The sequence below is a fragment of the Eleutherodactylus coqui genome, chromosome 2 (genome assembly GCF_035609145.1).
Source record: "Eleutherodactylus coqui strain aEleCoq1 chromosome 2, aEleCoq1.hap1, whole genome shotgun sequence".
Taxonomy (NCBI): domain Eukaryota; kingdom Metazoa; phylum Chordata; class Amphibia; order Anura; family Eleutherodactylidae; genus Eleutherodactylus; species Eleutherodactylus coqui.
Genome location: NC_089838.1, coordinates 50,981,740 through 51,005,953, shown reverse-complemented (window position 1 = coordinate 51,005,953; position 24,214 = coordinate 50,981,740). Strand labels below are relative to the sequence as shown.

Below are 24,214 nucleotides of genomic sequence, written 5' to 3'. Positions count from 1 at the left end.
TGTTTTTTCGTGTGTATAATTGGGGGACAAAGCAAGACCTTGGGATGTTTCAGAGAAATACCCAAGGGGGTGGGAATATATAAGCCGCAGGTCTAAAAAAGCGCAATAAGCTGTGCAACTGCGACTAGTATGGAGGGATGCCTAGACATCCAGCATGCACAAAGACGAAGTCTAAAAGGACCTGAGTAACGGTCCCATCCACTGGGAGAGAGCTCCTGACAAGGAGCTTCGAACGAGGCACCCGCTGTCCGAGTAATATGTGCCGTAGCAACGGCCTGACAATATGTCGTCTTGGCCTGGTAAACCCGTACTGCTGTGGAGCAGAGTTAGTGTGAGGAGACCACCTCGGAAATCCAAGGACGCATCTTGTGTTGTCAGGAGGAGCAGCAGAGCACTAAGGCGACTGAAGAATGCCACTTGAGAGAGGTAATTTTGCAAAGTCAGACAGAACCCACTTGTGACTGGCGAGTCTCTTTACGACGAGCCACCATAGATAAAGTTGGCAACTGAAGTCTTCATTGAGGTGGATCCAGAGACCACCTGGAACAAGTGGATAACGACCTTCTCCTGATGACAAAACGACCGTGGCCAAGTACGCCTGATAAAGCCTCTTGCTCAGAAGGGAGACTGGATGCCAAGTCAAGCTGTATGTGGCCTCAGGGCGAGAAACAAGTTCATTTATAGCACTTTCTGTATGAATAAGTATCCAGAAAACTGCTGTGGTGTCATCAGCGGCACTGGAGCTGAACCTTCAGAGTGCTGGCGCCTTCTAGCTGTTGATCTAGGTGAACGGCCACCTTCACAGAAATACAAACTGTAAACACCGCCTTTACAGTCAAGTCATGAGGAAGGAAGCGGATGGATTCTAGAATGCCAAAGAAAGAAAAAACCCGTTGCGTTTCACCATCGTGTCTGGTTGGAGTGCCACCATGACTATGGCTGGGAGGATTGCAGGATGAGGCTCACGTTTTCCCAGGTCAACTGTTCTGAGAAAGTCATACAGGCAGCTGACTACCGTCAGAATGTGGGGTACCAGAACAGTGGCACCGCCGTACAGCCCAAGTCCACACAGCTGAAGCGCGACATGGCCGTAATGCAACGTATTCCAACAACCCCCATACGCAACATCGGTTGTCTTAGTAGCTGTAGGGTGAAAAGAATTTGCGCCAAGAAGTTCTTCAGCATGTCCCAGCCAGACAGGCCGTCGTTCAATGGCCGTACCGCCGTTGAAGGGTAAAAAGGAAGCTTCCCAGGCGGATGCGTGGGAGCTACAGCTGCCAGAGAATGGGAGATGGAGATACATGGCTCAAATATATCAGTAGTAGCAGCCCACTGAACCCGTGACAATGTTCACAGCATCCACCTTCTGCATGAAGTCCAGCCTTGGAAAAGGTGACGCCTTGTAGCAACTAGGGTTGGCTGCTTACCAAGATGTCAGGGCAATCGCATGACTCTAATCAGGCACAAGAAAAGTCGATCTTACGACAAGATTACACAAGTACGTGAATCTTACTGGTCTCCCTGTGGAAACATCAGGAGTAGGGAGAGACGAGCGCTAATGATTGAAGGCAGTATAGGTGTATACTGTTCTGTGGCTTCCTGCAAACAACAATGCAGGAGGAATATAGCAGAAGAGGTACGCAGCATACTTCTGGTCCGTCTGATTTAAACGCTTTGTCTCTCGGACTGCGCAGTGTAAGGCGTGGGCCAAAAACTGGGCCAGACCTGTGATGAGCAGAAAACTCACCACCAGTGGCTCCCAGCCATACTGGTTGTAGAGGGCCTGCACCAAACGAAAGGACCTTGAAAAATGGCATTAGAGTCCACAGATTATAACCCCATACAGTAACTCCATGGATGTCAGACGGCCAAGCTAAGAATCCGCCGTATATGGAAAGCATAGTACTAACTTCCGTATACGATACGTCCCGCGAAGGAATAGAATTGACCTGGTCGAGGCGTAGTTACTGAGGAACTCCAGCAAATTCTCTGCTGACATAAAGCCACCCACCTGAAGGGAGGCGCGTCAGACATAGAGCGAATTGACACTCGTCAAACGAGACGCGAGAGGATGCATGACATCCCAACTTTTCGGCTTAGCGCATCAGTCGTCATCCAGGCTCCAAAGTCAGACCATAATCCTATGCATTGTACCTGCGCAGGAAGGATCCGTGGAGAAATGCCGAAGGAGAATAGTTGAAGTCTACTCGGAATTACAGAGTATTCGTCACGGCAACTGTCCGGCCACCCACAATAGAAAAGACTTTGTGGTCCAACCTGCAGCTAAATTCGATTCCGAAAGGGATTCCTTCCCAACAGGTCTTATCCATGCATTACAGATGCCATGAGTGACCCACAGCTATAGCTAATGGAACTAGCGTTCCCGTCATTCTAGAAAGCAGTACTTGCCGTTTTAGAGCGAAAACCGCTTGGAGAGGGATCGGACCCATAGTGGTTCAGAGTGTCAGAGCTGACCGCAGGGGTGCCAGTACATGGATCTACAGCCCCTAGGCTCCCTGTCAAAGGAAAGACCCACGGACTTACCACTATATGTAGACTGAAAAAAACTATCCATACTACCAGACGTTCTGCGACCGGACATTAATCCCATATTGTGGTGAGAGTGCACATATTATGCGGCTCTGGACGGCCCCAGCCTGCGGTCTATCCTGTAAACAGAGATCATGCCAAGCTGCCTGCAAGGAAACTGCAGGCGGCCAGCATAAGGGAGCTAGCTGTTAGGTAAGGCTCACCCCATCATAGAGCGGAGATGAGGAGCGATGTGTCCGCCGAATTCCTGTGCAGAGTACTCTTTCTGTAATGGAAGGTGCCAGCGGTCTCAGCAAGCACGGAGGAAGGCTGACAACCATCTTGAATAATGTTGTTCGTATGCCAAGAGAATCTCTGGCTGGATGTATTCTCACACTATAGCGAGAGCGCACTTGCTATGTGGCTCTGGCCAACACCCGTCCGCGGGTTATCCTGGACACAGACACTGCGGTACGCTGGCAGCAGGGGAGCTACCATTAGGCGAGGCTCAACCTGGTCTGAAGCAGCCATAAGGAGCGATGTATCCTGACAACCTGTGTCCGGTACACTCTTCTCATATAGGAGGTACCACAGGTCTCAGCCAGCCCGGAGTAACTCTGATAATTAGTTCTAACACTGTTGTCCGTAAAACGAGATCTTCTCTGCTGGATGTAATCTCGTAGGGCTGTGGCACCTTAGCCAGTAGGGTCCCATAGTGGTTCCAGCCGCATAGGACCCTGCGTGCATGATATACCGGCTGCCCCGCAGACCACAACAGGGACTCCTTGCGCAGCATTTGCACGATGCGTGGTAGACAGCGAATATACGCCGCAGCAGCAGAGAATGCACAGCGGCAACCAAGCATCAAGCGCATGTTGACCCAAGGCACACGGCGGGCATATACATATGCCGCAAGGCATAAAATACAAAGCGCGCAGCAGCAAAACACACTCTCTTCCTGAGGAAAAAGGCTGTTGACGTGCTAGCCAGGCTAGAGACCGGCACGTGACCATTCTGGTTCAACCACCTGGTCGATGGGAGTGGCAAGGGGAAGGGAACTGAAGTGGGCGCTACGGGAACCTGGCGGAATTGGAGGCAGTCCACACAGCCGGACTCAGACTAACCACATGGAAATGTTGCGTTACAGTGAGCGCAGGCGTAAAGTGTGGCTCTGGCTGTAGACTGTTTGGAACCTCCCAATCTGGGGTCGGACATGGCGTTCACACAATACTGTGCACAGAGTCACTGGGCAAAACCAGGGCCTCAATTGCTACCCGCACCGACCGGAAGCCCAGCATGAGCGGCCGAAAACATCCCATGGGGGTCCCTGACAGCCATAGAGGCTAAAACTAGTGCAGAGGCTAATAGGCCCGAAAAACCGGGGCCTAGAGTAACGGCCCCAGCAGAGCGGTTCTCACCCCGAAGCCATCTCCGGTGGGCTCTTTACTGCAGCGGCAAGCCCTAGGACAGCTGTGTACCATAGGGAAAAAAGGAAGGGGGCCCCTGCGAACGAAGAGATTGCCCCTCTCACACTGAGATGGGAGAGGAGAGGGAGGGTGGATAGACGGAGAGAAATATACTTACCTCCTGCATACTCACCTCTTTTCCAGAAGATCCTACAGAGATCCATCCCCAGCCACAACAAACTTCCGTCATGGCGTCCGTCTCCAGCAGTGTTCCCCACTGCACTCACTGTTGCAGAGAATGGGAATTGCTCCAGGGTGGGGAACCCTATAGCTGGAGGGCATCGATATACTGCACACAAACATGATCGAGCCACTTTTTCTTCTTTCGGTCGGGTGTAAACAGCATAGCAGAGAGCCTGTGCTGTTCACCATTCCCTGGGAGGACAGTCAGGCCAGGGAAAAGCCCTGCCTCCCCATATTCCCACAAGCGATGTCTTCCGTGAAGACCTAAACTACACGTCTGCCTTCTGCAGACACTAAACTAAAAACTGAGCTAGCTTATGCCTGCAGGGGTTATAGCTAGTGGGAGGAGTTAACACTTTTATGCTTAGTGTCGCCTCCTAGTGGCAGAAGCTATACCCATGGTCTTGCTGTGTCCCTCAATGATACAGACGAGAAATCTATAGCACAGGGAACACTGCTGGCCTGGTGACCCCCTAACACTAATTCAGAAACCATAAAATCTTCAGTCTCTTATCAGTGACCATTTGAAGAGGTTTGGATTTCTGTTCTAGTATTCTTTTAAGTGCAAATTAATCTCACCATGTCTGTGTGTTTTTTCTTAATAGCATTAATCATACAGCATAAATAACATACGGGGGAGGGGTGGACAAAAATATTGAAGCACCCTGTGAAATGCATGCCTTAAATTACATGGGATTAGAATTCATATTTCAATAAGACACGTAGAGAATGATTTTAGGTGGAGGCAATATGATACAGATGCTGATGGGCAAAAGTGAACATCTGCCTGAGCAACAAGCTTCCATTGGTCAGGGGTTTCAGCCAATCAGCTGCTGTTACCAGCTGGCTCCTCAAACCACCCAGAGCAGGGCAAGAGGTGAAGTAAACACACATTTGGTGGGAAAGCTCTTAGGCAAGCAGTGGTCAAAAGGGCAGCTCAGTGCTAAAGATTAAAATTCCATGCATTTCAAAAATGGTTTCCATATTTTTGTCCACCACCTGTAGATGCCCTTGCAGCCTTCAACAGGAGTCCCCTTCCCTCCCTGCTGTTTAGACACATGGGCAGCTTTCACCACTGCATTTAGAGTTGACTGCCGCGATCAGAGCTAGCTCTGATCGCAGCAGTGACCAGTGGCTGTCAGAAACAGCTAATAGCTGGTGGGTATGGAGTGGTCTCGGCTTCAGAGTCTGCTCCATACACACTTCACGACGGCCCGACGACATTTACATTAGGCGGTCGTCAAGTAGCTAAACATTCCCACGATCGCACTCATGATGCCAGCACCTTTATCTTGTTCTTCATGTCCACTTCTTCCTTCTTTTGTAAGAACTGGGTCACCCAGTCGGGCTCTGTCATAGATCCAGGCCCTGCAGGTGTGGATTCGTTTGTCTTCATTTCCTCATCTTTTTCTGTCGCTTCTGCAGCCAACACCCAGGCATCCTCCTGGCGCTTCTTCTCCTCGAAGTCCCTTAACCAGGCCAGCGAGCCGCAAATCAGACTTAAGGACTTTCCCTGCAAATAACCACAATCCATTTATTAATTGGAAAGCAAGGCATTAGCTGAAAGTACTCAGCACATTCCTAATCCATCCACCTTCAAGCACCCACCCTGCATCACTCCGTGTAACAGACAGATCACCACCACAAAGGGAACAAGTTTGGTATTAAAAAAGGTACTAAATGAGACCCACTGGGGATCAGCTGCAGGTGGCCCAATATTTCTCCTGCAGTGGCCACTACAGGAAAAATGGGGCATTACACAGCTTTAGGCCTCATGTCCACTAGGAAATTCGGGCCCGCGTGGATTCTCCATGCATACCCTCCTTTCCCAGGGACATGAGGCCTGAAAATAGATTTTTTTCTTACCTGTCCGAACGCTGCGGGTTCCTGTCCGTCGCGGATCTTCTTTCACTCTGCCTGGCGGATGCGCTCGTCACGCCTGCAGCGTGCCACACGCATGCGCCGTGCACTCTTTTCTTTTTGAACTCCTGCTCTCCCGCCCCAGAGAGCAGAAATCCAGCTGCGGGTGTACCGCGAGACCGAACGGCTTCCATAGGCTTCTATGGAAGCCTGCGGGAGACACGCAGAAAATGGAGCATGCTGCATTTTCTCTCACGTGCGAGAGAAAACGCAAATCCATTAAAATGCCATCCACAGGTACAAATTTTAATTTAATTGCCCGCGGGTGGCCAATGGATCATTATGGGCAAAATTGAATGCAGATTCCGCAGCGAAATCCACAATTCAATTTTGCTAGTGGACATGAGGCCTTAATCATTCACAGATGTTACCAATACATAACTAAGAGCCCTTTTACATGAGATGAGTCAGGCGCTTCAGTGGCTTAAAGCCATCCCAGCACACAGGAGCGATGATCGTTCAGTGAATGGAAGCGAAGAAGTCAAAAACCCCTTTCCGCCCGCCTCCACTTACAGAACACATGCAGTCGTTCATAGACTAATGCTGGATAGTTTATACAGGATGATTGTTGTCCGATTTTTGTGCCTACAAAACTGAATGACGAACGATAAGATAACTAATTATCACTGACAAGGTTTATACTGAGCGATTAACTTCCAGATTCGCACGATCCAGCAAAAATCTGAATGATAATCGTTTGGTGTGAAAGGGCCCTAAGGATATAAATCACACAGATGAGCTTTCTGTGCAATTTTCAGACCAAAAAATACATTTCATACAACATTTGCCGGCTCAAGTCTATGGGTGCGTTTGAAAAAAACGGATTGCACTCAGATCGTGTGAGCGCAATCTGTGCTTAACACATGTAACCATGGAAACCATAAATTCAAAATAAAAAGAAACAGGCAGTGATTTTTGTGTGTGTGAAAAACATGCAAAACAGATGCCAAAAATTGAGCGTGAAAATAGCTGGAACACAGGCATGCAGGAGCCTGCAGTGGAATCTGACCCTACCCGTGGCACAGGACACTGTGGGACTTCTACATACCTGTCCAGGTCTCCTCTCTTCACTGCGGGTGTGTGCAGAAGCTCGGCCGCTGCACACGTGTAGTGGAGTTTTGTGGGGGTTTTTTTGTTTAATTCCTGCTTTCCCGTGGAATCCTCAGCCTGTCCACATTCAATTGCGGACGGGCCGCAGATCAGACGGTTTCCACTGACTTCAATGGAAGCTGTCCGTGCGGTATACTCAGTGAAATGGAGCATGCTGCGATTTTTCTTCCAAAAGGCCCGCAAATCAAATCTGCATGCTTTATTTTACTTGCGGACGCCCATGTATCCCTATGGGTTGATTTGGGAATCTTCCCCGAGGGTGACCTGCACGGATTCAACCCGTGAACATAGGGCCTTAAGCTGAAATACTTAACGTCTTACTACCAGCAAGATGTGAAACTCCAGCTTTATGCCCTATACAGATTCCCAGGTCCCTATGTTACTATGCTATGTTATTTCTTCAGTTTCAAGAACTCTGCTTGTAGTCATTGAATAGCGTCACTATTTTCATAGGCTGGACTGTGTCCTTGTCTGGTGATGGATGCACAGGTGCAGGTTTTGCTACAGTCAAGTTATCACACAGCAAATGGACAACTAATTAATACACGGCTGTCGCTATATTATGCTCAGAGTTCGGGTGCGGAGAGCCGCTGTCATCTCAGGACATACTTCTGAACTCCACATGTTTAACGGATGGTGCAGATGAGTGTGGACCGACCCTTAATGACGCAGCTTAGTTTGATACTTAAGGAAGGGACAATTTTGGGGGGGGATTTTCAACTTCACTTTTTGAAAGCCATAGCTTTTTTTATTTTTCCGTCGACGCGGTTGTATGAGGGCTTGTTGACTGCGTGGTGAGCTGTTATTATTAGTACCAGTTTGGGGTACATATAATGTATTGTATAACTTTTACTCTTTTTTCAGGAAGTTGGAGGGCGAAAAAACCCCACAATAATTCTGCCATTTTATTTTTCTGTTACGGCGTTCATCATGTTGTACTAATGACACAATCACTTTTTCAGATGCTTCCAAGTAAGTGACAGTCTGTGTGACACGATGAAGGATTTTAGTAGCACATTCCTGTCTCCGCGACTCGTTATCTGACTTCAGTTGATGGACAGTTGGCATTTTATACGGACATGTATGAAGCCGCTTATGCAGAACTCGCTCACTGTCGTTGACGGTACGTTGAATTGTCTTGATGCTTGTCTGGGACAAGACATGAATTTCTTCCACTTTCTCATTTGAAACACTTTGATGAGCTCCGCGGACTGTTTAAGAACACTTCCAGTCATGAGAAACTTCTGGAAGCATACCTTAGGCTTCAAGCACACGGGCATACACGCTATTGATTCGCATTGGGTTATTAAGCACGAGTTTTTTTACGTGCATGATTGCGTGTGTGAAAAAAATAAATTAAAAAATTGCAGTATGTCCTATTTAGTCCGTATTACATTCTGAAATTGCCCATTAAGCTAAACTGGATTACAAAAATACGCGTGATACGTGAAAAACACAATGAATACGCGTGCAAAGGAAACACTACGCACAGTTTTGGTCTGTGAAAATGCTGCATTTTTTACGGACTGAAGTTGCATACGCCCGTGTGAATGAGCCCTGAGCTAATTTTCCATCAAGTGCGTCTCTTCTGTGGACTCATCAGCATTTCAATGCACTGAGATTAATGGTCTTGTTTAGCCATACCACATTACTGCTTCTGCGTGCTGTTGCGGAGTCGCCATTTTGCTTCACACAATCCCAATGCTGCGTAGTCATCGAAAACTTCAATATGAGCAGTACCTACCTAGCAACTACAAACTATCGCAATGAAACGGTCTTTGCTGCCCACAGTAACCAATCACAGCACAGCTTCACTTTTCCTTATACCGCTCTAGTAAAATGCATGCTGAACTGTGGTGGGTTGCTAGGGGCAACAGAGACAGTTTTACTATTAGACGGTTTGATAATTCAGGCCCAAAATTCTTTTCGACTTTTCTTTCATCCAGCGCCAATTCCATCCATCAGTCGTCATCGTTTTATCATGCTGACTGATAGAAATGCGAGAGGTTGGAGCGGAACACCCAGTATACTTCTAACAAGGTAGTTCACCAATACTTAGATTAACCCCTGTGTGACCAGTCTATTTTGTGCCTTAAGGACTGAGCGATTTTCATCATCACATTTCCAGAGACATAACTCGGTGACCTAGCTGCCGTGGTAAAAGCTGACCGCATGTCTAAACAGTCAGTGGAACAGGATAGACCCCTTACCGTACCCACCGCAGCGCGATCAGGGGTGTTGGTGAACTAGCATGGCAGGCTCCCAGGGCTGCCACTCGTAGATGCCTATCAGGCTCTGTCCAATGCAGGCCTTGAAAAGCAACATCAAAAGTCGCTATATATATTGCAATACTGAAGTTCTGCCGTACAAGTAATCAAATGATCGCACGTTTTCACACCCGGCTGATATACGATGTCCCTTTCTGCAGGGGGAGGAGGCGAGCTGTGCACCGAGCTCCCACCCCCTCTCTGCCCCTCGCAATGGAAGCACCAGGATGGGGGTGGAGCTAAGTTCAGCCCAGTCCCACCCCCTCCCATTTCAAATAGTGGCTAAGGGCGGAGAGGAGGCAGGAGCTCAGTGCACTGCTCCCGGCCCACCTCCTTCCCCTACAGAAAGGGAAACCGTATATTGGCCGGGAGTGAAAACCCGGCCGATGTACGGATGTGTGAAAAAGCCCTTATTTTGGCTCCCAAAAAATGTGAAGTAGAAAGTGATCAAAAACATGTCTTTTTCCCAAAATGGTAATTGTAAAAACTACAGCTCACCCCACAAAAAAGTTTCTATCACACAGCCCAATCCACGAAAAAGTAAAAAGTTATGGACCTCCTAATACGGCAACAGAAAGCAATCTTAAGAAACTATATTTTTCTCTTTTTAAAAGTAGAAAAAAAAAAAAAAAAAGCGTATATAAATTTGGTATAACCGTAATCATACTGACCCCATATAACAGAGTTTATACCTCATTTGTACTTCATGGTTAATGCTGTAAAAATGAAACCCAACAAAAATGGCGCAATTTAATTTTTCCCCCCACTTAAAAGTTTGTAAACGTTTTACCATACTTTATACCAGTGTTTCTCACCTCCAGTCCTCAGGGACCCCAACAGGTCATGTTTTCAGGATTTCCTCAGTATGGCACAGATGATGTAATTATTGTCGGTGCCTCAGACATTGCCACTGGTGTTCTTACCATAGGATATCCTGAAAACATGACCTGTTCGTGGTCCCCGAGGACTGGAGTTGGGAACACTACTTTAAACGGTACCATTTAATTAAAAAAATACAACTTGTCACGCAAAAATAATACATACAGCTATGTCAATGGAAAAATAAGAAAGCTATGGCTTTTGGAAGGCGGGGACAAAAAAAACTAAAAAAATTAACAAACAGATAAATCTCCTGAAGTGGTTGATGTTTTCTAGTTTGCTCTCTTTAATCCTCACCGTTCCTGTGGGGCTCTCAAATATTCCAACTTTTCCATCTTCTAGCACCTGATAAAGCGCCGTCATGAACTGCTCCTGGATGGGGTAGGGATGGAAGGGGAACGGAAACTTCACCGCATCCACGTCTATTCTCTGAAAGGTAAAGGGTATGCAGTGAGGAGCAGCAGTCGCACGTGGCGTTCGTACAGCTTTCTGGAAGAGGTTACACATTCTGTACCATACACACAGAGGTGTGAAGGGTACCCAGCGTTATATCACAGTCCAGAAGTCCCTGCTCATTAGTTTGATTTCCGTTTTTCTGGTCTCGGGGGTCCGCATTACTACAGGGGGACTGGTCTCGGGGGTCCGCATTACTACAGGGGGACTGGTCTCGGGGGTCCGCATTACTACAGGGGGACTGGTCTCGGGGGTCCGCATTACTACAGAGGGACTGGTCTCGGGGGTCCGCATTACTACAGAGGGACTGGTCTCGGGGGTCCGCATTACTACAGAGGGACTGGTCTCGGGGGTCCGCATTACTACAGAGGGACTGGTCTCGGGGGTCCGCATTACTACAGAGGGACTGGTCTCGGGGGTCCGCATTACTACAGAGGGACTGGTCTCGGGGGTCCGCATTACTACAGAGGGACTGGTCTGGGGGTCCGCATTACTATAGAGGGACTGGTCTGCGGGTCCGTATTACTATAGAGGGACTGGTCTGCAGCTGATGTCATACTATGCGGCGCTCCCCTTGCTGGGTCACAGCAGCCTGTAATAGCCTCACCTGACCATGCCGCTGGGAACTGAAAGCCAGAGGAGGTGAGGGGAGTGAAGTGTAGGATAAAATCACTAGCGCGGCCCCGTGGCCGGTAATCACTGTCGTGATAGGGAGCCATCAGCGCGCGCGCCAACAGAGAGGGTTCTGCATGCCACCTCCGGGATACATGCCATAGGTTCGCCACCATGGCTATAGGGGGACTGGCCTGGCGCTCTGCATTAGTACAGGAGGGGGACTGGCCTGGTGCTCTGCATTAGTACAGGGGGGTGGGAGGGGACTGGCCTGGCGCTCTGCATTAGTACAGGGGGGGACTGGCCTGGCGCTCTGCATTAGTACAGGGGGGGGGACGGGACTGGCCTGGCGCTCTGCATTAGTACAGGGGGGGGGACTGGCCTGGCGCTCTGCATTAGTACAGGGGGAGGGGGAGGGGACTGGCCTGGCGCTCTGCATTAGTGCAGGGGGAGGGGGAGGGGACTGGCCTGGCGCTCTGCATTAGTACAGGGGGAGGGGGAGGGGACTGGCCTGGCGCTCTGCATTAGTACAGGGGGAGGGGGAGGGGACTGGCCTAGCGCTCTGCATTAGTACAGGGGGAGGGGGAGGGGACTGGCCTGGCGCTCTGCATTAGTACAGCGGAGGGGGGGGGCTGGCCTGGCGCTCTGCATTAGTACAGGGGAGGGGGGGGGCTGGCCTGGCGCTCTGCATTAGTACAGGGGAGGGGGGGGGGCTGGCCTGGCGCTCTGCATTAGTACAGGGGAGGGGGGGGGCTGGCCTGGCGCTCTGCATCAGTACAGGGGGGGGGGACTGGCCTGGCGCTCTGCATTAGTACAGGGGGGGGGGGGGACTGGCCTGGCGCTCTGCATTAGTACAGGGGGGGGGGGACTGGCGCTCTGCATTAGTACAGGGGGGGGGGGGACTGGCCTGGCGCTCTGCATTAGTACAGGGGGGGGGGGGGACTGGACTGGCCTGGCGCTCTGCATTAGTACAGGGGAGGGGGGACTGGACCGGCCTGGCGCTCTGCATTAGTACGGGGGGGGGGGGCGGGGAGGAGACAGGCCTGGCGCTCTGCATTAGTACGGGGGGGGGGGGGGGGACAGGCCTGGCGCTCTGCATTAGTACGGGGGGGGGGGGGGACTGGCCTGGCGCCCTGCATTAGTACGGCGGGGGGGGGGGGGGACTGGCCTGGCGCTCTGCATTAGTACGGGGGGGGGGGGGGGGAGACTGGCCTGGCGCTCTGCATTACTACAGTGGGGGGGACTGGCCTGGCGCTCTGCATTAGTACAGGGGGGGGGGGGGGGGGGACTGGCCTGGCACTCTGCATTAGTACAGGGGGGGGGGGGGGAGACTGGCCTGGCGCTCTGCATTAGTACAGGGGGGGGGGGGGACTGGCCTGGCGCTCTGCATTAGTACGGGGGGGGGGGGACTGGCCTGGCGCTCTGCATTAGTACAGGGGGGAGGGACTGGCCTGGCGCTCTGCATTAGTACAGGGGGGAGGGACTGGCCTGGCGCCCTGCTGCATTAGTACAGGGGGGGACTGGCCTGGCGCTCTGCATTAGTACAAAGAGGGGGGGACTGGCCTGGCGCTCTGCATTAGTACAAGGGGGGGGGGGGGACTGGCCCGGCACTCTGCATTACTACAGGGGGGGGGGGGGACTGGCCCGGCACTCTGCATTACTACAGGGGGGGGGGGGGGACTGGCCCGGCACTCTGCATTACTACAGGGGGGGGGGGGGGGGGACTGGCCCGGCACTCTGCATTACTACAGGGGGGGGGGGACTGGCCCGGCACTCTGCATTACTACAGGGGGGGGGGGGACTGGCCCGGCACTCTGCATTACTACAGGGGGGGGGGGGGACTGGCCCGGCACTCTGCATTACTACAGGGGGGGGGGGGGGGGGGGGACTGGCCCGGCACTCTGCATTACTACAGGGGGGGGGGGGGGGACTGGCCCGGCACTCTGCATTACTACAGGGGGGGGGGGGGACTGGCCCGGCACTCTGCATTACTACAGGGGGGGGGGGGGGACTGGCCCGGCACTCTGCATTACTACAGGGGGGGGGGGGGGGGACTGGCCCGTCACTCTGCATTACTACAGGGGGGGGGGGGGGGACTGGCCCGGCACTCTGCATTACTACAGGGGGGGGGGGGGGGACTGGCCCGGCACTCTGCATTACTACAGGGGGGGGGGGGGGGGGACTGGCCCGGCACTCTGCATTACTACAGGGGGGGGGGGGGGGACTGGCCCGGCACTCTGCATTACTACAGGGGGGGGGGGGGGGACTGGCCCGGCACTCTGCATTACTACAGGGGGGGGGGGGGGGACTGGCCCGGCACTCTGCATTACTACAGGGGGGGGGGGGGGGACTGGCCCGGCACTCTGCATTACTACAGGGGGGGGGGGGGGGGGACTGGCCCGGCACTCTGCATTACTACAGGGGGGGGGGGGGGACTGGCCCGGCACTCTGCATTACTACAGGGGGGGGGGGGGGGACTGGCCCGGCACTCTGCATTACTACAGGGGGGGGGGGGGGGGGACTGGCCCAGCACTCTGCATTACTACAGGGGGGGGGGGGGGACTGGCCTGGCACTCTGCATTAGTATATGGCATGTATTACGTCTACTAGGTCTTATTTTTAGGGATGTCTTATTTTCGGTGAAACACGATATGTACACAGTGACTCCACGAGCAGAATAGTGAGTGCAGCTCTGGAGTATAATACAGGAGGTAACACATTGCTACAAAGTTGTCCTGTAGTATGGTGATCACCTCTGTAATGCTGGGAGTAGTAGTCTATGGTCTGGAGGACCCCTCTCTGCCCTATCACATACATACTGTACAAGGGGCAGATATTCCAGGTGAGTGTGCAGTGGCACCGCAGTCAGCCGCCCAGGGGGGAGAAGGAGACCCCGCGCTTAACTTCAGAACCCCATGGTCCCCCTTGGGACTGATGTCCGCGCCCTCCATTGTGAAGCCCGGGGCTCCAGGCTCGCTCTTCACCTCCTCGGCGGTCATCATGCAGCAGCCAGCTCTGTGCTCTCCGTACACCGCTCTGCAGGCCGGAGAGCAGCTCAACCCCCGTGTAACCCCGCCCCCAAGCGAGGGGAAGGGGCACAAACTGACAGGAGGAGCGAGAAGTTTCCAGTTGAGAGAGGCGGAACTTCATGTACAGGGATAGAGAGAAGTGTCCTCCCCTATACAGTACTATATACCTCTAATACACAGTGTCCTCCCCTATACAGTACTATATACCTCTAATACACAGTGTCCTCCCCTATACGGTGCTATATACCTCTAATACACAGTGTCCTCCACTATATAGTACTATGTACCTCTAATACAGTGTCCTCCCCTATACAGTACTATCTACCTCTAATACACAGTGTCCTCCCCTATACAGTGCTATATACCTCTAATACACAGTGTCCTCCCCCATACTGTACTATATAACTCTAATACACAGTGTCCTCCCCTATACAGTACTATATACCTCTAATGTACAGTGTCCTCCCCTATACGGTGCTATCAACCTCTAATACACAGTGTCCTCCCCTATACAGTGCTATCTACCTCTAATACACAGTGTCCTCCACTATACAGTACTATCTACCTCTAATACACAGTGTCCTCCCCTATACAGTGCTATCTACCTCTAATACACAGTGTCCTCCACTATACAGTACTATCTACCTCTATTACACAGTGTCCTCCCCTATATAGTACTATATACCTCTAATACAGTGTCCTCCCCTATACAGTACTATATACCTCTAATACAGTGTTTTCCCCAATACAATACTATATAGCTCTAATACACAGTGTCCTCCCCTATACGGTGCTATCTACCTCTAATACATAGTGTCCTCCACTATATAGTACTATGTACCTCTAATACAGTGTCCTCCCCTATACAGTACTATATACCTCTAATACAGTGTTTTCCCCAATACAATACTATATAGCTCTAATACAGTGTCCTTCCCTATATAGTACTATATACCTCTAATACACAGTGTCCTCCCCTATACAGTACTATATAGCTCTAATGCACAGTGTCCTCCCCTATACGGTGCTATCTACCTCTAATACACAGTGTCCTCCACTATACAGTACTATCTACCTCTATTACACAGTGTCCTCCCTTATACAGTACAATATACCTCTAATACAGTGTTTTCCCCAATACAGTACTATATAGCTCTAATACAGTGTCCTTCCCTATATAGTACTATATAACTCTAATACACAGTGTCCTCCCCTATACAGTACCATCTACCTCTAATACACAGTGTCCTCCACTATACAGTGCTATATACCTCTAATACGCAGTCTCCTCCCCTATACAGTACTATATATCTCTAATACAGTGTTTTCCCCAATACAGTACAATATAGCTCTAATACAGTGTCCTTCCCTATACAGTACTATATAATTAATACACAGTGTCCACCCCTATACAGTACTATCTACCTCTATTACACAGTGTCCTCCCCCATACAGTACTATATAGCTGTAATACACAGTGTCCTCCCCTATACATTACTATATAACTCTAATACACAGTGCTCTCCCCTATTCAGTACCATATACTTCTAAAACACAGTGTCCTGCCGCATATAGTACTATATAGCTTTAATACCCAGTGTCCTCCCGCATACAGTACTATATACCTCTAATACACAGTGTCCTCCCCTATACAGTGCTATATACCTCTAATACACAGTGTCCTCCCCTATACAGTACTAAATAACTCTAATACACAATGCCCTCCCCTTTAAAGTACCATATACTTTTAATACACAGTGTCCTCCCGCATACAGTACTATAAAGTTCTAATACAGTACTATATACCTCTAATACAGTGTCCTCCCCCATACTGTACTATATACCTCTAATACACAGTGTCCTCCCCTATACAGTACTATATAACTCTAAAACACAGTGTCCTCCCCTATAAAGTGCTATATACCTCTAATAAACAGTGTCCTGCCCCATACCGTACTATCTACCTCCAATACACACTGTCCTCCACTATACAGTACTATCTACCTCTAATACACAGTGTCCTCCCCTATACAGTGCTATATACCTCTAATATACAGTCCCCTCCCCTATACAGTACTATCTACCTCTAATACACAGTGTCCTCCCCTATACAGTGCTATATACCTCTAATACAGTGTCCTCCCCTATACAGTGCTATATACCTCTAATACAGTGTCTTTCCCTATACAGTACTATCTACCTCTAATACACAGTGTTCTTCCCTATGCAGTGCTATATACCTCTAATACACAGTGTCCTCCCCTATACAGTGCTATATACCTCTAATAAACAGTGTCCTCCCCCATACAGTACTATATACCTCTAATACAGTGTCCTCACCTATACAGTACTAAATACCTCTAATACACAGTGTCCTCCCCTATACACTACCATATACTTCTAATGCAGTGTCCTTCCCCAAAACAGTACTATATAACTCTAATGCACAGCGTCCTCCCCTATACAGTGCTATATACCTCTAATACACAGTGTCGTCCCCTATACAGTACTATATACCAGTAATACAGTGTCCTCCTGCATACAGTACTATATACCTCTAATACATAGTCTCCACCCCTATACAGTACTATATAGCTCTAACACAGTGCCCTTCCCTATACAGGACTATATAGCTCTAATACACAGTGCCCTCTGTAAAAAAAAGTACTATATACTTCTAATACAGTGTCCTCCCCTATACAGTGCTATATACCTCTCATACAGTGTCCTTCCCTATACAGGACTATATAGCTCTAATACACAGTTACCTCTGCTAAAAAGTACTATATACTTCTAATACAGTGTCCTCCCCTATACAGTACTATCTACCTTTAATACGCAGTGTTCTTCCCTATGCAGTGCTATATACTGCTAATACACAGTGTCCTCCCCTATGCAGCACTATATACCTCTAATACAGTGTCCTCCCCTATACACTACCATATACTTCTAATACAGTTGTACTCCCCCAGTACAGTACTATATAACTCCAATGCACAGTGTCCTCCCCTATAGAGTGCTATATACCTCTAATACACAGTGTCCTCCCCTATAGAGTGCTATATACCTCTAATACACAGTGTCCTCCCCTATACAGTACTATCTACCTCTAATACAGTGTCCTCCCCTATACAGTACTATCTACCTCTAATACACAGTGTCTTCCCCTATACAGTACTATCTAACTTTAATACACAGTGTTCTCCCCTATACAGTACTATATACCTCTAATACACAGTGCCCTCCCCTATACAGTACTATCTACCTCCAATACACAGTGTCCTCCACTATACAGTACTATATACCTTTAATACAGTGTCCTCCCTTATACAGTACTATCTACCTCTAATACACAGTCTCCTCCCTTATACAGTACTATATACCTGCAATACAGTGTTTTTCCCAATACAGTAATATATACCTCTAATACAGTGTCCTTCCCTATACAGTACTATACAACTCTAATACACAGTGTCCTCCCCTATGCAGTACTATATACCTTTAATACACAGTGTTCTCCTCTTTACAGTACTATCTATCTTTAATACAGTGTTCTTCCCTATGCAGTGCTATATACCTCTAATACACAGTGTCCTCCCCTATACAGTGCTATATACCTTTAATAAACAGTGTCATACCCCATACAGTACTATATAACTCTAATACACAGTGTCCTCCCCTATACAGTACTATATACCTCTAATACAGTGTCCTCCCCTATACACCACCATATACTTCTAATACAGTTGTACTCCCCCAATACAGTACTGTATAACTCCAATGCACAGTGTCCTCCCCTATAGATTGCTATATACCTCTAATACAGTGTCCTCCCCTATAGAGTGTTTTATACCTCTAATACAGTGTCTTCCCCTATACAGTACTATATACCTCTAATAGACAGTGCCCTCCCCTATACAGTGCTATATACCTCTAATACACAGTGTTCTCCCCTATACAGTACTATATAACTCTAATACACAGTATCCTCCCCTATACAGTGCTATATACCTCTAATACACAGTGTCCTCCCCCATACAGTAATATATACCTCTAATACAGTGTTCTCCCTTATACACTACCATATACTTCTAATACAGTGTCCTCCCCTATACAGTGCTATATACGTCTAATACACAGTGCCCTCCCCTATACAGTACTATCTACCTCTATTACACAGTGTGCTCACCTATACAGTACTATATACCTGTAATACAGTGTCATCCTGCATACAGTACTATATACCTCTAATACACAGTCTCCTCCCCAATACAATGCTATATAGCTCTAATACAGTGTCCTCCCCCATACAGTGCTATATACTTCTAATACAGTGTCCTTCCCTATACAGTACTATCTACCTCTAATACACAGTGTCCTCCCCTATACAGTAATATCTAGCTCTAATACACAGTGTCCTCCCCTATACAGTACTATCTACCTCTAATACACAGTGTCTTCCTCCATACAGTGCTGTATAACTCTAATACACAGTCTCCTCTCCTATACAGTACTATATACCTCTAATACACAGTGTTCTTCCCTATGCAGTGCTATATACCTCTAATACATAGTGTCCTCCCCTATACAGTACTATATACCTCTAATACACAGTGTCCTCCCCTATACAGTACTATATACCTCTAATACACAGTGTCCTCCCCTATACAGTACTATATACCTATAATATGGTGTCCTCCTGCATACAGTACTATATACCTCTAATACACAGTCTCCTCCCGCATACAGTACTATATAGCTCTAATACAGTGTCCTCCCCCATACAGTGCTATATACCTCTAATACAGTGTCCTTCCCTATACAGTACTATATAGCTCTAATACACAGTGCCCTTCGCTAAAAAGTACTATGTACTTCAATAAAGTGTCCTCCCCTATACTATATACCTCTAATACACAGTGTTCTCTTCTATACAGTACTATCTACTGTTAATACACAGTGTTCTTCCATATGCAGTGCTATATACCTCTAATACACAGCCCCCTCCCCTATACAGTACTATCTACCTCTAATACACAGTGTCCTCCCCTATACAGTGCTATATACCTCTAATACAGTGTCCTCCCCTATACAGTGCTATATACCTCTAATACAGTGTCTTTCCCTATACAGTACTATCTACCTCTAATACACAGTGTTCTTCCCTATGCAGTGCTATATACCTCTAATACACAGTGTCCTCCCCTATACAGTGCTATATACCTCTAATAAACAGTGTCCTCCCCCATACAGTACTATATACCTCTAATACAGTGTCCTCACCTATACAGTACTAAATACCTCTAATACACAGTGTCCTCCCCTATACACTACCATATACTTCTAATGCAGTGTCCTTCCCAAAAACAGTACTATATAACTCTAATGCACAGCGTCCATCCCCTATACAGTGCTATATACCTCTAATACACAGTGTCCTCCCCTATACAGTACTATCTACCTCTAATACACAGTGTCGTCCCCTATACAGTACTATATACCGGTAATACAGTGTCCTCCTGCATACAGTACTATATACCTCTAATACATAGTCTCCTCCCCTATACAGTACTATATAGCTCTAACACAGTGCCCTTCCCTATACAGGACTATATAGCTCTAATACACAGTGCCCTCTGTAAAAAAGTACTATATACTTCTAATACAGTGTCCTCCCCTATACAGTGCTATATACCTCTCATACAGTGTCCTTCCCTATACAGGACTATATAGCTCTAATACACAGTTACCTCTGCTAAAAAGTACTTTATACTTCTAATACAGTGTCCTCCCCTATACAGTACTATCTACCTTTAATACGCAGTGTTCTTCCCTATGCAGTGCTATATACTGCTAATACAGTGTCCTCCCCTATGCAGCACTATATACCTCTAATACAGTGTCCTCCCCTATACACTACCATATACTTCTAATACAGTTGTACTCCCCCAGTACAGTACTATATAACTCCAATGCACAGTGTCCTCCCCTATAGAGTGCTATATACCTCTAATACACAGTGTCCTCCCCTATAGAGTGCTATATACCTCTAATACACAGTGTCCTCCCCTATACAGTACTATCTACCTCTAATACAGTGTCCTCCCCTATACAGTACTATCTACCTCTAATACACAGTGTCTTCCCCTATACAGTACTATCTAACTTTAATACACAGTGTTCTCCCCAATACAGTACTATATACCTCTAATACACAGTGTCCTCCCCTATACAGTACTATCTACCTCCAATACACAGTGTCCTCCACTATACAGTACTATATACCTTTAATACAGTGTCCTCCCTTATACAGTACTATCTACCTCTAATACACAGTCTCCTCCCTTATACAGTACTATATACCTGCAATACAGTGTTTTTCCCAATACAGTAATATATACCTCTAATACAGTGTCCTTCCCTATACAGTACTATACAACTCTAATACACAGTGTCCTCCCCTATGCAGTACTATATACCTTTAATACACAGTGTTCTCCTCTTTACAGTACTATCTACCTTTAATACCGTGTTCTTCCCTATGCAGTGCTATATACCTCTAATACACAGTGTCCTCCCCTATACAGTGCTATATACCTCTAATAAACAGTGTCATACCCCATACAGTACTATATACCTCTAATACAGTGTCCTCCCCTATACAGTACTATATAACTCTAATACAGTATCCTCCCTTATACAGTACTATATACCTCTAATACATTGTCCTCCCCTATACAGTATTATATACCTCTAATACACAGTGTTCTCCCCTATACAGTACCATATACTTCTAATACACAGCGTCCTCTTACAAACAGTACTATATAGTTCTAATACAATGTCCTCCCCTATACAGTACTATATAGCTCTAATACACAGTGTCCTCCCGCATACCGTACTATATAGTTCTAACACAGTACTATATACCTCTAATACACAGTGTCCTCCCCTATGCAGTGCTATATACCTCTAATACAGTGTCTTCCCATATACTGTACTATTTGCCTTTAATACAGTGTCCTCCCCTATACAGTACTATCTACCTCTAATACACAGTGTCCTCCCCTATACAGTACTATCTACCTCTAATACACAGTGTTCTCCTCTTTACAGTACTATCTACCTTTAATACAGTGTTCTTCCCTATGCAGTGCTATATACCTCTAATACACAGTGTCCTCCCCTATACAGTGCTATATACCTCTAATAAACAGTGTCCTACCCCATATAGTACTATATAACTCTAATACACAGTGTCCTCCCCTATACAGTACTATATACCTCTAATACACAGTGTTCTCCCCTATACACTACCATATACTTCTAATACTGTGTCCTCCCCTATACAGTGCTATATACCTCTAATAAACAGTGTCCTCCCCCATACAGTACTATATAACTCTAATACACAGTCTCCTCCCGTATACAGTGCTATATACCTCTAATACAGTGTCTTCCCCTATACAGTACTATATAGCTCTAATACACAGTGTCCTCCACTAAACAGTACTATATACCTCTAATACAGTGTCCTCTTCTATACAGTACCATATACTATATTCTAAGGGCTCCTGTTCACGGGCGATCTTGCATTGCGTTACTCGTGGCGATAATCAGGTCGCGAGTAACGCAGTGCACGCTTTCCATAGCAACGCAGCTCCCCGTCCACAAGCGGACAATCCTAGCGATTCTCTGCTCGCGGGACTCAAATCGCAGCATACTGCGACTTGCCGCCATTCTCCGCGGTGCGGCTCACCTCAGAGAACCATCAGTTCTCTCCCCTGCTCTCCGGCGGCGGACTATTGCTGTCATATGCTTTACACCGGTTTTTTTCCCCACGCCATTGCTTCGCAATGACATGTGTATCCGCCACCCCGCGTATATATATACACCTATAGACAACAATGAGCTTTATTTCGCATATACACACATACTAACTTTACTAACACATACTACAGATCTCTGCATTAGTAAATGGAGGTCCGGCCTGGGGTCTGCATTAGTAAAGGGATGTCCGGTCTGGGGTCTGCGTTAGTAAAGGGAGGCCCGGCCTGGGGTCTGCGTTAGTAAAGGGAGGCCCGGCCTGGGGTCTGCGTTAGTAAAGGGAGGCCAGGCCTGAGATCTTTAGCATGTGTTAGTAAAGGGAGGTCCGGCCTGGGGTATGCGTTAGTAAAGGGAGGTCCGGCCTGGGATCTACGTTAGTAAAGTAAGGTCTGTCCTGAGATCTGTAGTGTGTGTTAGTAGAGGAGGTCTGGGGTCTGCATTAGTAAAGGGAGGCCCGGCCTGTGGTCTGCATTACTAAAGAGAGGTCCGGCCTGGGGTCTGCATTAGTAAAGGGAGGTCTGGTCTGAGATCTGTAATTTGTGTTAGTAAAGGAGGTCTGGTCTGGGGTCTGCATTAGTAAAGGAGGTCTGGTCTGGGGTCTGTGTTTGTAAAGAGGTCTGGTCTGGGGTCTGTGCTTGTAAAGAGGTCTGGTCTGGGGTCTGTGTTTGTAAAGAGGTCTGGTCTGGGGTCTGTGTTTGTAAAGAGGTCTGGTCTGGGGTCTGTGTTTGTAAAGAGGTCTGGTCTGGGGTCTGTGTTTGTAAAGAGGTCTGGTCTGGGGTCTGTATTAGTAAAGGAGGTCTGGTCTGGGGTCTGTATTAGTAAAGGAGGTCTGGTTTGTGGTCTGTATTAGTAAAGGAGGTCTGGTCTGGGGTCTGCGTTAGTAAAGGGAGGCCCGGCCTGGGGTCTGCGTTAGTAAAGGGAGGCCCGGCGTGGGGTCTGCGTTAGTAAAGGGAGGCCCGGCCTGAGATCTTTAGCATGTGTTAGTAAAGGGAGGTCCGGCCTGGGGTATGCGTTAGTAAAGGGAGGTCCGGCCTGGGATCTACGTTAGTAAAGGGAGGCCCGGCGTGGGGTCTGCGTTAGTAAAGGGAGGCCCGGCCTGAGATCTTTAGCATGTGTTAGTAAAGGGAGGTCCGGCCTGGGGTATGCGTTAGTAAAGGGAAGTCCGGCCTGGGATCTACGTTAGTAAAGTAAGGTCTGGCCTGAGATCTGTAGTATGTGTTAGTAGAGGAGGTCTGAGGGTCTGTATTAGAAAAGGGAGGTCTGGCCTGGGGTCTGCGTTAGCAAAGGGAGGTCTGGTCTTAGGTCTGTAGTGTGTGTTAGTAGAGGAGATCTGGGGTCTGCATTAGTAAAGGGAGGCCTGGCCTGGGGTCTGCATTAGTAAAGATAGGTCCGGCCTGGGGTCTGCATTAGTAAAGGGAGTTCTGGTCTGAGATCTGTAATTTGTGTTAGTAAAGGAGGTCTGGTCTGGGGTCTGCATTAGTAAAGGAGGTCTGGTCTGGGGTCTGTGTTTGTAAAGAGGTCTGGTCTGGGGTCTGTATTAGTAAAGGAGGTCTCGTCTGGGGTCTGTATTAGTAAAGGAGGTCTGGTTTGTGGTCTGTATTAGTAAAGGAGGTCTGGTCTGGGGTCTGTATTAGTAAGGGGGGTCTGGTCTGGGGTCTGTATTAGTAAAGGGGGTCTGGTCTCGGGTCTGTATTAGTAAAGGGGATCTGGTGCCTGTACTAGCAAAAGGGGTCTGGTCTGGAGTCTGTATTATTTTGGGAAATTTGGTCTGATGTCTGTATTAGTTAATGAGGTCTGGTCTGGGGTCTGTATTAGTAAAGAAGGTCTGCTCTAGGGTCTGTATTAGTAAAGGAGGTCTGGTCTGGGGTCTGTATTAGTGAAGGAGGTCTGGTCTGGGGTCTGTATTAGTAAAGGAGGTCTGGTCTGGGGTCTGTGTTTG

General features: G+C 48.2%; 1 protein-coding gene across 6 annotated transcripts in view; it reads right to left on the bottom strand.

Annotated features, from left to right (window-relative positions):
* DDX11 (DEAD/H-box helicase 11) overlaps nt 1-24,214 on the bottom strand; it is a 134,104-nt gene that overhangs the window by 88,411 nt on the left and 21,479 nt on the right. For 3 of the 6 annotated variants that reach the window (XR_010790255.1, XM_066590896.1, XM_066590898.1), the window contains exons 1-3: nt 14,239-14,501; nt 10,652-10,783; nt 5,464-5,691 (exon numbers count right to left, since the gene is read on the bottom strand). Coding sequence is in view for 5 of the 6 variants with exons in the window: in XM_066590896.1 (XP_066446993.1) it covers nt 5,464-5,691; nt 10,652-10,783; nt 14,239-14,421 (543 nt within the window). In the remaining variant the exon portion in view is untranslated. Of the gene's footprint in view, nt 1-5,463; nt 5,692-10,651; nt 10,784-14,172; nt 14,502-24,214 lie in introns of those variants that run through there. The other 3 variants (XM_066590897.1, XM_066590899.1, XM_066590900.1) reach the window with 3 other exon arrangements.